This window comes from Bos indicus x Bos taurus, chromosome 26 (assembly GCF_003369695.1).
Source record: "Bos indicus x Bos taurus breed Angus x Brahman F1 hybrid chromosome 26, Bos_hybrid_MaternalHap_v2.0, whole genome shotgun sequence".
Classification (NCBI taxonomy): domain Eukaryota; kingdom Metazoa; phylum Chordata; class Mammalia; order Artiodactyla; family Bovidae; genus Bos; species Bos indicus x Bos taurus.
The window spans coordinates 38,244,709-38,260,242 of NC_040101.1; the positions used below are offsets into that span (position 1 = coordinate 38,244,709).

The following is a 15,534-nucleotide window of genomic DNA, read 5'->3' on the forward strand; positions in this document are numbered from 1 at the left end:
GGAACAAACGAGAGGGCCAAGTGGTGGGAGCCCAGATATGTGGACCACATTCCGAATCAAGACATGCACCCCAGGGAGGAGGCAGGCGGGTGTGGGCACCAAGTTGGCAAGCTGGGTTCAGAGGTCAAGACAGTAGTGGTATAGAAAGAATGGAATAGAGGAATCAGTGGGAATCAAAAGCAAAGGATTTGAACAAACAGTCCAAAGAAGGTTATGGCTATGCGTTGCTTCTTTTTGACTCCCTGCCATTCTCCTTAGCAGGTAATTCAGTGTTTATAAGGTTCCTAACCCTCTGTTGTGGGCTGAACCGTGTCTGCCAAAAAGATACGGTGAAGTCCTAACCCCCTGGGAGCTGTTAATGTGTTAATGTTAATATCTACATAACGTCTTCGTAGATATAATCCAATTAAGATAAGGTCATATTGGATTGGGGTAGGCCCTAATCCAGTGACTGATGCCTTTGCAAGAAGAAAGAAACCTGGGCACAGGGGAGAAGGCCATGTGAAGACAGAGGCAGAGGTCAGAGCGAGACATCTACAAGTCAAGGCATATCAAGAATTGCTGACAACCGGCAGAAGGTACGAGAGAGACATGGGAGAGTTTCTTCCTCAGAACCTTCAAAATGAACCAGTGCAGCCAACACTTGGGTTTTAGACCCCAAGCCCCTAGAACCAGGAGAGAATAAATTTCTGGTGTTGTAAGCCACCGTGTTTGTGGTGCTTTGTTACAGCAGCCTTAGAAGACGAATACGTTTTCCATGAAGATGACTGAATTCAGGGCAAGAAAGAGTGAGTTTCCTACTTGCTTCTCCTACCTCCTCTCTTCCTTCAAGTCCACAGTCTGAGCAAGAAGTGCCCTTCCCTCCTTGCTGGAGCCAACCCCTGAAGCCTTCTGCCCGCCTCTTCCTCGATCCTATCCTTTTACCACTGCTCTGTTCTCTGTGCATTTTATTAGTTTGTGTCTCTACTGAAACTTTAACCTCTCCCTGCATCACATCGTTTTGCTTGATCACACTATCCTGCAAGACTCCACTGTTCTTTCTTCATTTCAGTTCAAGCTCCTCTAAAGGCTGTCTACACTGCCCCCAGATCCTGTTAACCTACACCTTAACTTTTTAAACCTGAATTCTCCTTCTAACTATCCTACTGAAATGGTTCTCAGAGTCACCAACAAGCACACTGACCAACAAATCCTTAGCTCTGCCTCAGCACTCACTCATCTTGTGCTCTCTCAACAGTGGCACCACTGACTAAATCCTCCTCTTTAAATTCTCTTTTCCTTTGAATTTTCAAGTCAGGGCACAACCTGGTTCTTTGACTTCCTTCAGGGCTTATTTCCTTTTACCAACTCTCCTTTTAAACTCGCTTTTCCTTTTCTGTCTCTTTCATTAGTTATAAAAATTCATGCAGGGCAAGGCACTTACAACTCCCTGTGGTTTAAGTTTCCCTACCCCTGGCCTGGGAAAATAATTCCTATCTTAGGCTGGAGGATCAGACGGTAAAAAACCTGCTTATAGTCCAGGAGACCTGGGTTCGATCCCTGGGTTGGGAAGATCCCCTGGAGAAGGGAATGTCTACCCACTCCAGTATTCTTGCCTAGAGAATTCCAAGGACAGAAGAGCCTGGTGGGCTACAGTCCATGGGGTCGCAAAGAGTCAGACATGACTGACTGACTGATACATAAGAGGCTGCTGCAGGGACTACATGTGTCTGTGTATGTTCAGTGCCGAGAACTGTGTCCAACACGCAAGAGGCACTCAATAAAATTGCTGGTTGGCTCCTGTTGTTACTGCTTGAGTGCACCCACTTTCCCACCCCAAGCTGTCTCTTGTTTCACTCCATGCAATAAATACTTGCTAAGAACCCTGATGGACAAGGGGACTGCCCTTAGGCTCTGCAGGGGTTACCAAGGTATTTATTCCCTCATGAAACATACAGTCTAGGAGATTAAAGTACACAAATGATACTACGCAAGATTGAGACTAAAATACGTAAGAAAAAAGAAACACCTATACTGTAAGAAGGGAAGAATTACAACGGTTAGGGAGAATCAGCAAGGGTTCAGTTAAAAGGTAGCACTGAAGAACAGACAGGATCTGCCAGCGAGAGAAGAGGGAAGAGTGCATTCCAAGGCAGTGGGAACAAACTGCAAAAACTCTGCAGTGAGCAGGTATGAGGCATCCAGGAGAACAGTTGAAATGTAAGTTGTATGGAGGAGAAAGGTGGGAGATCAAGTTGAAAAGCTGTCATATTATGAACATCCTTGCGTGTCAACGTAAAAAATTTGTATTTAATTTTGGAAGCTTTAGGGAGTATTAGAGATGATGTAATTAGAGTTGTGTGATTAATGTCATATGATTAATCAGACAAGAGAAACAAGTCAATCAGGAGTTTCCTCTATCTGTCAGAACAAGAGTTTTGTTGTCAGAAAATGTGGGATTGAATTGCAGTTCTGTCACTTAGCAGCATGACCATGGCCAAGTCACTTCCCCTGTCTGAGCTCCAGTTTTTTTACTTATTAAATATGTGTTATAAGCAGAGATTTAAGAAGGCCTCAGGAGTCTCAGCCACCTGGTGGATCACATTACATGACCAAAGAGATTGTGCAGATCTAATTAAGATTACTAACTGTGGTGTTGTTCAGTCACTAAGTCATGTTTGACTCTGCAATCCCAAGAAGTATAGCACACCATGCTCCCTGTCCTTCACTATCTCCTGGAGTTTGCTCAAACTTAAGTCCATTGAGTCAGTGATGCCATCCAACCATTTATCCTCTGTTGCCCCTCAGGTGGCCAAAGAATTGGAGCTTCAGGTTCAGCAGTAGTCCTTCAATGAATATTCAGAGTTGATTTCCTTTAGGATGGACTGGTTTGATCTCCCTGCTGTCCAAGAGATGCTCAAGAATCTTTTCCAGCACCACAGTTCAAAAGCATCAATTCTTCAGTGCTCAGCCTTCTTTAGGGTCCAACTCTCACATCCATAGATGACTACTGGAAAAACCATAGCTTTGACAATACAGACCTTTGTTGACAAAGTGATGTCTCTGCTTTTTAATACACTGTCTAGGTTTGTCATAGCATTTCTTACAAAGAGCGAGTGTCTTTTAATTTCATGGCTGCAACCACCAACTGCAGTGATTTTTGGAGCCCAAGAAAATAAAATCTGTCACTGTTTCTACCTTTTCCCCTTCTATTTGCCATGAGGTGATGGGACCAGATGCCATGATCTTAGTGTTTTGAATGTTGAGTTTTAAGCCAGGTTTTTCACTCTCCTCTTTTACTTTCATCAAGAGGCTCTTTAGTTTTTCTTCACTCTCTGCCATTAAAATGGTATCATCTGCATATGTGATGTTGTTGATATTTCTCCTGACAATCTTGATTCCAGCTTGTGATTAATCCAGCCCAGCATTTCACATGATGCACTCTGCATATAAGTTAAATTATCAGGGTGACCATATACAGCCTTGATGTACTCCTTTCCCAATTTAGAACCAGTCCATTGTTTCATGTCTGGTTCTAACTGTTGCTTCTTGTCTTGCATACAGGTTTCTCAGGAAACAGGTAAGGCGGTTTAGTATTCCTATCTCTTTGAGACCTTTCCAGTTTGTTGTGATCCACACAGTCAAAGGTTTAGTGTAGTCAATGAAGCAGGATTAGATGATTTTTTTGAATTCTCTTGCTTTTTTCTATGATCCAACAGATGTTGGCAATTTGATCTCTGGTTCTTCTGTCTTTTCTTAATCCAGGGAGATTCATCCAGGAAGGCAAAACCTTATAACATGAGACCTTTACAAGCAGAGGGTTTTCTCCCACTGGTTGCAGAAGACAAAGTCAGAGACACTGAAAGCATGAACGGGATTTGACACAAGGGATCCTCCTGCCAGCCCTGAAAAAGAAGGCTGGGAGATAGCCAGTGAGCCCATGAGCAGCCTCTGGGAGCTGCGGGCAGCCCTGGTGACAGTCAGCGAGGAGATGGGACCTCAGTCTTAGAACTGCAAATAAGTTCTGCCAGCAACCTGAGTATTCTTGCCCAGAATCCAGCCCAGCCTCCACGTTGAGAGGCTGTGAGTAGAAAGCTCAGCCACACTCACCAAGATCTGACTTAAAAGAGCTGTGAGCTAATATGTGGTGGTGTTTTAAAGTCATTGTTATTGTGGTTTAGTAGCTAAGTCATGTCGAACTCTTTTGCGACCCCATGGACTGGACTGTAGGCCACCAGGCTCCTCTGTCCATGGGATTTCCCAGGCAAAAATCCTGGAGTGGGTTGCCACTTTCTTCTCCAGGGCATCTTTCTGACCCAGGGATTGAATCTGTGTCTCCTGCATTGGCAGGCAGACTCTTTACCATTGAGTCACCAAGGAAGTACCCTTCTGAGTCATTAGGTTTGTGATAATTTGTTAAGCAGCAACAGAAAACTACATCGTAGCAATTCTAGTATATATTTTTTGTGATTGCTATGATGCTCAAAAAAAAAAAATCACATGAAAGTTTTCCCTAAATCATAAATATTACTCAAATAAGTTAGTTACTATCTAGCTAAGGTCTAAAATAGAAATCATCTCTCTCAATTTCTCTCTCCCATCGAATAGGCTCATTTTCTTTATTTCTGTAATTTTACCTATAACGGAATCACAATTATAAGTTTGTTTTGTTGTGGGACTGTGACATATGAGCACTGGTGCCTCCTTAGAGTAAGACTGAGGTGATGAAACGTTTGTGTGTATATATATACAAATAAAAGAAGAAAGCAGTTATCAGGGACAAAGGTTGATAAATGAGATAATAGAAATACTAACTGGTAAGAGTGCAGAATAGGTCTAGCAATCCCTTGGAGTGTCAACAGAAAATATATGCAAGAAAAAAAAAAAAAGAAAATATATGCGAGAATAACTTATGCCATGTGCAGCTTATCAGTTCAGTTTAGTCCAGTCGCTCGGTTGCGTCTGACTCTTTGTGACCCCATGGACTGCAGCTTATGGGCACAGGCAATTTACCAGAACAAGGTCCTTAAACATTTTGAGGTTTGTTTTGTTTTGTTCAGGTGTGAACAAATTTGCCAATTTGTTTCGTTACAGGGTAAGGGGCACTTAAAATTGTGCAAGTAATGTATGATTCCTGTGATAAAACAATATAGGGTTATATAAAGAAACAGAACATATTAGTAATATCCACCCAATCCTACTTTTCCAAGGAAACCACAGACAGGTTGGTGGTCATCCTTCCACACCTCTGCATCTGCTCAAAGAAGCCTAAAAGGTTTACCCACATTTAAGAAAACTGGAGTCATATTCTACCTACTAATGTGTAACTTGCATTTTTCATTTGACAATGTTTTGCATTTTTCCTAGAAAATTTATATACATGACATATTTCTCTTAATAGATGCATGGCATTTATAATATGGATTACCACAATTTAGTCAACCAGTTTATTCAGATAGCTTTCAAATTATCTCTATTGTAAACATTCTTTCCATATGTCTTTCAACATATATTATTTCCTTAGAATAAATTCCTAGAAATGGAATACTGAGTCAGTAAGTATATGAATATTTTAAAATTTGAATATATGTCAAATAATTGGCTCTCCAGAAAAGTTGTATCAATTTTCAAGCCCTCTACTCAATAAAAGTGCCAATTTTCACACTCCACAGACAACACCACAGATACACATGCCTGTTTCTCTGCCACTAGGTAAGGAAATGTTAACTCCTTGTTTTAGTCTGTACTTCTTTATACTAGTGAGACTGAGCCTCCTTTCACATGTGTATTAATTGTTCATATTTCCTTTTTGGATTGGTCTGTTCATACCCTTTGCCTTTTTTTTCCCCCTCCAGGAATGTTTATTTTACTGATCTATTAATGATCTCTATGATACAAGAATTTATTTTTCACTGACTACATCTTAGTTTATGATCTTATAAAATTTCTTCAGAAGTTTTAAATTTTCTTATCCCACAAACATTGATTTTTTTAATTTGTTTTATGGCTGTTGGCATTGTCATTGTGCCAAAAATTTATTTTAAAAACATCCTGTGCTTTCTTCTAGTACTTTTGTAGTTTTTAAAAATCTAAAGTTACTATTTTCCAAAAGTTGGAAAGTTTCCATAATCCTATATTTTAAAGTAATTTAACATCCTATATATACAATATGTTTTACTGATCCATTTCCATCTATGTGACTATCTTGGTAGTATCACTAGCGCAGCTTTATGTTACGACAAATGAATGGGATCCTTCGTTACTTTTTCTTATACTCTCTTCTTTATTCATACAGATCAAATAGAGCATGCATCATTTTCTTAAGTTTTCTCCCAAAAAACTGTTGAAAAATTCATCACATGTTAGAGAACAAATTGGTGTATCTGATATCTCTACGATATTTAAGATTTTCCATTAAAATCACCTTTTAGTTTTTTGATCAAATTTTACAGGTTTACTTCATATAGGTTTTGCTTTCTCTTTGGTTTATTTATAAATATTTCATATATTTTCCATCAAGTCTTCTAATTGATTACTGCTCAAATAAAGGAAATCTATTTAATTTTCATATATTTTTATTGTGTCAGGCTCCCTAACCAAACTTTCTTATTCATGAATTTTGTATGTCATTCTCTTATTCTAGGTAACAATTACCTAAATATAATGATTTTGGTCCTTTCTGTAAATATTTATAGAGCTTTTTTTTTAAATTGTATTGACTAACCAGACGTAGCAGAACAATGCTGAATAATTAAAATCTACTTAAAAAATTTTTTTTTAATTTTATGTTGGAGCATAGCCAGTTAACAATACTGTGATAATTTCAGGTGGACATGAAAAGGACTCAGCCACACATACACATGTATCTATTCTCCCCGCCAAGTCCCCTCCCATCCAGGCTGCCACATAACACTGAGCGGAGTTCTCTGTGCTGTAAGTAGGTCCATATTGGTTACCTATTTTAAATAGTAGCAGTGTGTATGTGTTCATTCCACACTACCTCTCTCTCCTTCATTCTTCCCTCCGGCAACCATAAGTTAAAATCTACTTTTTTAATATTTCATTAATATACTTTCAGCCAAGATATATAGACTGTGTATACTTTTAATAATTGTAATTACATTTATTTTAAAATTTTTAAATCTTTTACCATTCTTGATGTTAGGGAAAACAAGATGTGTAGGTGAACTTCTGTTTTCAGCGGCTTCTTTCTTTTGGTTAACAGTTGAAATAACACTGCTGAAAGTAGAAATCTGGCCTTTGAATCCTCTGTCCAAACCCTAAAAATAGAAAAGTTAACACTGCAGCATAATTCCTACTAGGTATATTCAATTTTACTGTGAAAATCATAACCATTTATAATAGAGATTTTAGTTTGATAACAAATGCATGATAGATAAAACATGTATATAATATTGACTTACCTTTTCTAGGACCAAATTGTTTTAAGTATAAAATGAAAATAGTCATACCATCTAACGGCTTGTAAGTTGACAGAGTTTGGAAGTGAGGATAACAGTGCCTTTCTCACAGAGTTATTGTGAGGTTTACCTAAGATAATATGTGTAAAGCAATGAGTTTTCTTGTCTTCTGATGCAACTTTAAAAGCTCAGGTAAAAAGATAAACCCTTTAGAGTTCATTTCTCTCTAAATATGTGATTACAGTCTTTTGGACTATGTGCAAGAGGGAGAGGGTGGGATGATTTGGGAGAATAGCATTGAAACATGTATAATATCATATAAGAAACGAATCGCCAATCCAGGTTCGATGCAGGATACAGGATGCTTGGGGCTGGTGCACTGGGATGACCCAGAGGGATGGTACGGGGAGGGAGGTGGGAGAGGGGTTCAGGATGGGGAGCACGTGTACACCCGTGGCAGATTCATGTTGATATATAGCAAAACCAATACAATATTGTAAAGTTATTAACCTCCAATTAAAATAAATAAGTTTAATTAAAAAATAAATATGTGATTAGACTTTCAGTATAAGGAGATTTAAAAAAAATTAAAAGCAACTTAAATGCAAATAACAGAGCAATCTGCCTATAGCATAGAATCTATCCATTAAAGTACCTTCCACAAAATAATGCCTATAAAATTCATAATATATAATCAATGTGCACTTTAATTGAAACATGTATAATATCATATATGAAATGAGTCGCCAGTCCAGGTTCGATGCACGATACTGGATGCTTGGGGCTGGTGCACTGGGACGACCCAGAGGGATGGTACGGGGAGGGAGGAGGGTTCAGGATGGGGAACACATGTATAAAGTTAAAAAAAAAAATAATAAATAAATAAATAAAACCACATTACCAGGTCAATACTCAGTTATAAAGCTAGCTCGGGGCTTATTCTCAGTTCTCAGCTCTTTACAGCTTACACTATATTCCAGTTTCCAGATGCTTAATCAAACATAGTAGTTAAATTCTTCCCTAACATTCACTTTTTTACACTAAATATATGTAATTTCTTTGCCTTCAGAGGAGAGTTTCTTTTTCATTTTCTTCTACATTTACCAGACTGATTTTCACTTACCTTTTCAGAATTAGCTCAGGTGCCATGTAGCAAAAATATACACTCACCAAATATTTACTCTCCCACATCACCCACTCTCTTACAGCTAAATGAAACTATCTGATTAATTCTAACAGGCTACAGGTGGAGGTGATGTTGGCCATCGGTGGCCCAGAAAGTACTAATGCATGTAAGGCTGGTGGTAAAATCACCAGCTCCTTTTTCTCCTCTCACCGTGACAATCACAGAGGCTCCGAGCCGAGATGTGAGAGCGTCCACTGGCTCAGGTCCCCAATCGCTATGTGGAGCAGAGGCACTGATGGCCAACAGCGGCTCATACAATCAACAGTAAATGCACCTTTAGAATTTCCAAACACTGAAATTTGGGGACAACTTGGTAAATGCAGTCTAACCCATTCTATCATAACTTCTCTGCAAAGCATTTTCTGGTGGCCACCATTTCCACAAAAATCCATCACTCTTATTTATGCTTGGGATTTACTTAACTTATTCCACTGGAATTATAATTGTTTATATACTGCTCCTTCATGTTGGACTTGAAATTTCTTATTCATCACAAAGCTTGACATCCAGTGAACCCTGTGCACAGATCTTACACTTCAGAGTAAATTTATTTTTCTTTTAAAGAGATTAGTATAGAAAATAACCCAGAAAAAAATCACATACACAGAATTTAAAAGTTTCTAGACTTGAGACTTTTTAGAAATTAGCTATCTGACCCCTTTATTTCACGGATGAGGAAAATAGTATTGAGATTCACTTAATGTCATTCAGCTAACAAGGAACAGAAATGTGATGGGCACTAAATGAGAACTTAAAGAATGCTTTCATAAGGAAAGTACATGTATGCAATTCTGTGTATGCAACATCTTTGGCTGCTCACAGAATATGTTTTTTTTTTTTTTTTTGGTTGTTGTTTGTTAGCTTGTTTGCTTTTGGGCTAGATTTAGGCTCAGTGAAGTGTGAATCAGTATTTCTGTTAGGATTAGCCTACATGATCCAGCCTACAAAAGTTAAACAACTGAAATAAAGTCTTCTTCTAACGGAAGCCTGAAGTTTCAGAATCACAGACAGTATCAACAAGGGTAGTGTACAGAGCCTATGACACACTGGATGTTCCATAAATGATTACTCTTGTGACAATAACACTTAAAACAAGTCACGTATTGAGTGCTTGGTAGAAGGAAATGGCAACCCACTCCAGTATTCTTGCCTGGAGAATCCCAGGGACAGAGGAGCCTGGTAGGCTGCCGTCTTTGGGGTCGCACAGAGTCGGATGCGACTTAGCAGCAGCAGCAGCAGCAGCATATGCATACTACTAATTATAATAGGTGCTTTAATACAACATTTCTAAGAGTTATATATTTACACCCCACTTTACAAGTGAGGAAACTCAAGTACCACACCAAAGATCACAGAGCTGGAAAGTGGGAATTCAATGAATGACCTTGAATGACCTGAATGACTTTGCTCACTACAAGTAGCCATCACTTATTAAGAGCTCAGCATGAGACAGTGTGCTCCATATATCAGCCTGTTTTCACAACCCTTGCGGCTGATATTCTCTTCTCTACTTTTATAGATATATGCCGAATGAAATTTAACAGCTTTGGGAGCAACTCACCTAACCAGAGGAAATCAATGTAAGTGGGAAAACTAACTGTATTTTAGGGAACCCTCTGATATCCTAGCAATCTGAGAAAGGCTCAATATTTTATTTTATTTTCCTCCTCTTTCCTCTACCCCTTCTTAATAATAACAGATTCCAGAGAACATTGCTTGATTCACTAGTGGAATCTTCAAATAATAATTTAAAAACCCACAAGTAACTGACTGAATCAACAAAACCATTTAAAAACTATCAGTTCTAATCTCTTAACAGATTTATAATATAGATTCCCAAGGAGGAGAGACAAAATTGGAGAAAAAGATTAATAAAAGAGTGATACACAATACTTTTCTATAAAAGTCTTAGTAAATTACATACTTTGCATAACTTTGGTAAATTAAAACATTATGCTCAAGTTCACAGAACTGATTAGAAAAATAAAATAACCCATACATTTGAAAAAGTATTATCATCCCTTGCTATAAATATTATGACACTTACATAAGAAATATATTAACTTCTGGGGCCAAGTTTGTTTATTTGTATGTTTTGTCCTATCAAAACATCTTAAATAATAATGGGAATGAATGTCAAATTTGATATATATATATTTCATTTATGCATGAGAGTTGATAAAGTAACCAATCTATAAAATGAGGTCAATGAATGGCCCCTTGGAACTTTGTAATGTTGTTGTTTAGTCGCTAAGTCATGTCCAACTCTTTGCAAACCCATGGACTGTAGCCCACCAGGCTCCTCTGTCCACGGGGTTTTTCAGGCAAGAATACTGAGCGTGTTGCCATTTCCTTCTCCAGAGGATCTTCCCGACCCAGGGATCGAACTTACATCTCCTGAATTGGCAGGTGGGTTCTTTACCACTGACCTACAAGGGAAGCCCAGAACTTTGTGAACTTAGCTGTAAATATTTACAATGAATTAATATACCAAAGGTTTTTTCACTGATAACTGTCACTGATGTTATCTAAGATTGAGCAACTTAGAGGATTTAAAGAGCAGTGTAGTTGCAGTGCAGAATCAGAAAGGGAGAATGGTCTAGTGAGGTGAGATTGGAAAGATAGGCAGGGACAATACTATGAAGCCTTCAGGACAGGGAGTATAGATTCTGTCCTGGAAGGGAATAGGGAACAGTCATGGAGGACCTGTAAAAAAGGCGTGACATAATTATATCTGTATCTTAGGAAAATCACTGTCAGTAGGTGTAGGGGATAGACTGAAGGGGAGCAATACCAGAAAGATACATCAAGTCTACTTACTGGGAGAAATAAGTCTAAACTGAGAAAGGAGTTAGAGGAAATGAAGAAGAATGACAGCCTGGGCCAACGTATGGCAAAATAGCAAGAGTTATTTCAGGTCATAATGAGAATCAGAGAACCCTTCAATAAGTTATAAAATAAATGAAATGAACAATGTAAACTGCTTTATTTCAAATTTCAGGAAAAATATTTTGACACCTCACCATAAAGAAGAGGGCATACGATTAAAGACTATTGACTATGCCAAAGCCTTTGACTGTGTGGATCACAACAACTGTGGAAAATTCTTAAAGAGATGGGAATACCAGACCACCTGACCTGCCTCCTGAGAAATCTGTATGCAGGTCAAGAAGCAACAGTTAGAACTGGACATGGAACAACAGACTGGCTCCAAATCGGGAACGGAGTATGTCAAGGCTGTATATTGTCACCCTGCTTGTTTAACTTATATGTAGAGTACATCATGAGAAACGCTGGGCTGGATGAAGCATAAGCTGGAATCAAGATTGCTGGGAGAAATATCAATAACCTCAGAAATGCAGATGACACCACACCTGTGGCAGAAAGCAAAGAACTAAAGAGCCTCTTGATGATAGTTAAAGAGGAGAGTGAAAAAGTTGGCTTAAAACTCAACATTCAGAAAACTAAGATCCTGGCATGTGGTCTCATCACTTCATGGCAAGTAGATGTGGAAACAATGGAAACAGTGGCAGACTTTATTTTCGGGGCTCCAAAATCACTGTAGATGGTGACTGCAGCCCTGAAATTAAAAGATGCTTACTCCTTGGAAGAAAAGTTATGACCAACCTACACAGCATATTAAAAAGCAGAGACGTTACTTCACCAACAAAGGTCCATCTAGTAAAAGCTATGGTTTTTCCAGTAGTCATGTATGGATGTAAGAGTTGGACTATAAAGACAGCTGAGCACCAAAGAATTGATGCTTTTGAACTGTGGTGTTGGAGAAGACTCTTGGGAGTCCCTTGGACTGCAAGGAGATCCAGCCAGTTCATCCTAAAGGAAATCAGTCCTGAATATTCATTGGAAGGACTGATGCTGAAGCTGAAACTCCAATACTTAGGCCACCTGATGGGAAGAACTGACTCACTGGCAAAGACCCTGATGCTGGGAAAGATTGAAAGCAGGAGGAGAAGGGGATGACAAAGGATGAGATGGTTGGATGGTATCACCGACTCAATGGACATGAGTTTGAGTAAACTCTGGGAGTTGTTGATGGACAGGGAGGCCTGGCGTGCTGCAGTCCATGGGGTTGCAAAGAGTCGAACACGACTGAGAGACTGAACTGAACTGAAGAAAATTCTACACTGGGTTATATAAATGTATTTGTGGAATGACTAGAAAAGGAACCAATGGTCACTAGGCAAAAGTATGCATCTCATGCCAAAATAATGTAATTTTTCTAGCTGACAGGGTTATCATTATGCTACGGTCATGTAGCAACTGCTATGCAAAACTAGTATAAGGGCAAAACCATGGAAACACTGGCAAATATGACACGAGCTTACAAAGAACATGAAGAATGAATGACCAAAAAAGATAGGAGATCTAAGAGAAGATCATGTGTTAAAAATGAAGGAAGGATCATCAAGGAAAAAGCGGTCAGCAATGCTGAATAATGAACAGTGGCTAGGTCTAAAGTGTGCCCACTAGCATATGCAGCTGTGAAATCTTGGGGACAAAGGAGACAACAGATTCCGGGGAGAAACTGCCACTGCTGGTGGCAGAAACTGTATGAAATAGATTGGCAAACGAAAGGGAAGTCAGGAGGGGAAAGCACTGAGTAGGATTTGCTCTGTCCAGAAGCTTTATGGAAGGGTACAGAGTGGCTGGAAGGGTACAAAGATGTGAGGGGAGATACACTGAGCATGTTATCATGGCCGTCAAATCCAGGGGTCGCGACTATCTACCCAGAGCATTACTGATATTCTTTGTGCAGCAAAGGCCACAGATTGGAGCAGGGACAGGCACTCAACCAAAAGGCAGCCATCTGTCGATCAGGTGGCCACACATTAGGTGGCCTGGCATACAGGACACTGATGCTTCCTAATATGTCAATCAGAGAAGGTCTTTCCAGATTTCAGATGGAGGAATATGGAAAAGAGCAAGCAGCCAAGAATGAGAGAATAGCAGGCGCACAGAGAGCAGCTGGTCTCTGTTCCTGCCTGCTTTCTGGTTCTATCTATGTATGTTATTTCCATAAATCCCCCTTTTCCAAAAGGAGGCATATATGGCCTGATTTTCTGTTCCTTGTGATCAAAAAAGCTTAACATGAGAAAAAAAATCCTTGGTCTAATAAGTCTCTTGCTTATAAGATGACTGTGCCCTTGATACTTCACACTTGAAATGACAGGAAATAAATCACGGACAATTTCACAGGTTGACAGTGTACTACAGATAAATAAGAACAAACTCTCAAAACAGCAGTTGCCCCACACTGGCTTGCACAAGAGAAACCTTCCCATAGCCTAATACTTCCATGAGAAAGCAGGGTCACATGTTGCATGATGGTAAACTACTAAAAACTAGAGAATCAAGATGCTAGTGAGTGTTAATAGGACATGAGTAAATTAAAGGTTAGGGAACATTACAAGTCTTCTAAGAATTGGATCTTCCACCATTATTACATCTGGTTCCCCGAGGAGTTCTGTCTATGAGCAACTGTTGTCTATGAGTCCTAAGTAAGTACCACACTAGAGATGACATCCTGGAATGTGGCCAGCCTGCAAACAGTGGGCTGCATGTGTTGAAGAATAGATAGTAGCAGGATACCCAACCAGCTGTTACAGAGGAAGAAGTACAAATAGGGAACACAGGAGGAAAGAGACGCTGAGAACTCATTGAGGAGAAAAACTCAAAGTACACCTAGCATAATAAATAAGACTTGACTCTCTCTCTAGGTAGAGGCTGACCATAAGTTTAACAAACAGCTGAAAAATTTTATGTGGTAATTGCAAAACTAATCAAAGATCATACTTCTTTCAAGTAGCTAACATAGACCTCAATGGTCTTTTTGACTATATAATCACACAGATTATATGTAAGATTATAATAGTTTCAAGAAATTAAATATAATTTCAAAAAATTAAATAGAATTAAATTAAATGGAATACCTGTTTTTCCCTGTTAATCTATAATTAAATACTGTTGACCTTATTTTTAAATTTTAATACATGAGCTCCTACTTTCAACATTTACTGAGGAACAGACTACATCTGCTCGGAGAAGGCCATGGCACCCCACTCCGGTACTCTTGCCTGGAGAATCCCATGGACGGAGGAGCCTGGTAGGCTACAGTCCATGGGGTGCTAGGAGTCGGACACGACTGAGTGACTTCACTTTCACTTTTCACTCTCATGCATTGGAGAAGGCAATGGCAACCCACTCCAGTGTTCTTGCCTGGAGAAACCCAGGGACAGAGGAGCCTGTTGGGCTGCCGTCTCTGCGGTTGCACAGAGTCAGACATGACTGACGCGACTTAGCAGCAGCAGACTACATCTGAGTTAAATTTCTGATTTATCATATTTTTCTATTAGATGTCAATAAGAAGGATACTCATGGTTTTCCATCATAGCTTTTATATTTTTATATTGAATACCAAGTTCTTTTTATATTCAAAATTCTGATAAAATTTACTTTGGTCATCTACTATTCTACCAAAAGCGGCCTTAGAAAATAAAACATTTTCATTCACATTGTAAACCAATCTTTTTTTTGGTCACATTGCACAGCATGTGGGATCATAGTTTCCTGATGGTGGATTGAACCTGTGCTCCTGTGGTGGAAGTGGCTGAGTCCTGACCACTGGGTATTTCCTAAACCAATCTTTGATAAAAGAACAACTGCTGGCTCTGTTCCATCGTGAGGAGAAGGCAATGGCACCCCACTCCAGTGTTCTTTCCGGAGAATCCCAGGGACGGCGGAGCCCGGTGGGCTGCCGTCTATGGGGTCGCACAGAGTCGGACACGACTGAAGTGACTTAGCAGCAGCAGCAGCTGTTCCATTGTGAAACACTTTTTAAAACCAAAATATCTCACTATATTTCTCACTATATATATCTCTCACTATATATATTTGAGGTGAAATATTTTAAACTGTATACACAATTCA

The 15,534-nt window shown here is 39.3% G+C and overlaps 1 protein-coding gene across 1 annotated transcript in view; it reads right to left on the reverse strand.

The window, feature by feature from the left end:
- HECTD2 (HECT domain E3 ubiquitin protein ligase 2) overlaps positions 1 to 15,534 on the reverse strand; it is a 74,124-nt gene that overhangs the window by 47,308 nt on the left and 11,282 nt on the right. The window contains exon 2 of the mRNA XM_027528590.1: positions 7,130 to 7,259. Coding sequence (XP_027384391.1) covers positions 7,130 to 7,259 — 130 coding nt within the window. The remainder of the gene's footprint in view (positions 1 to 7,129; positions 7,260 to 15,534) is intronic.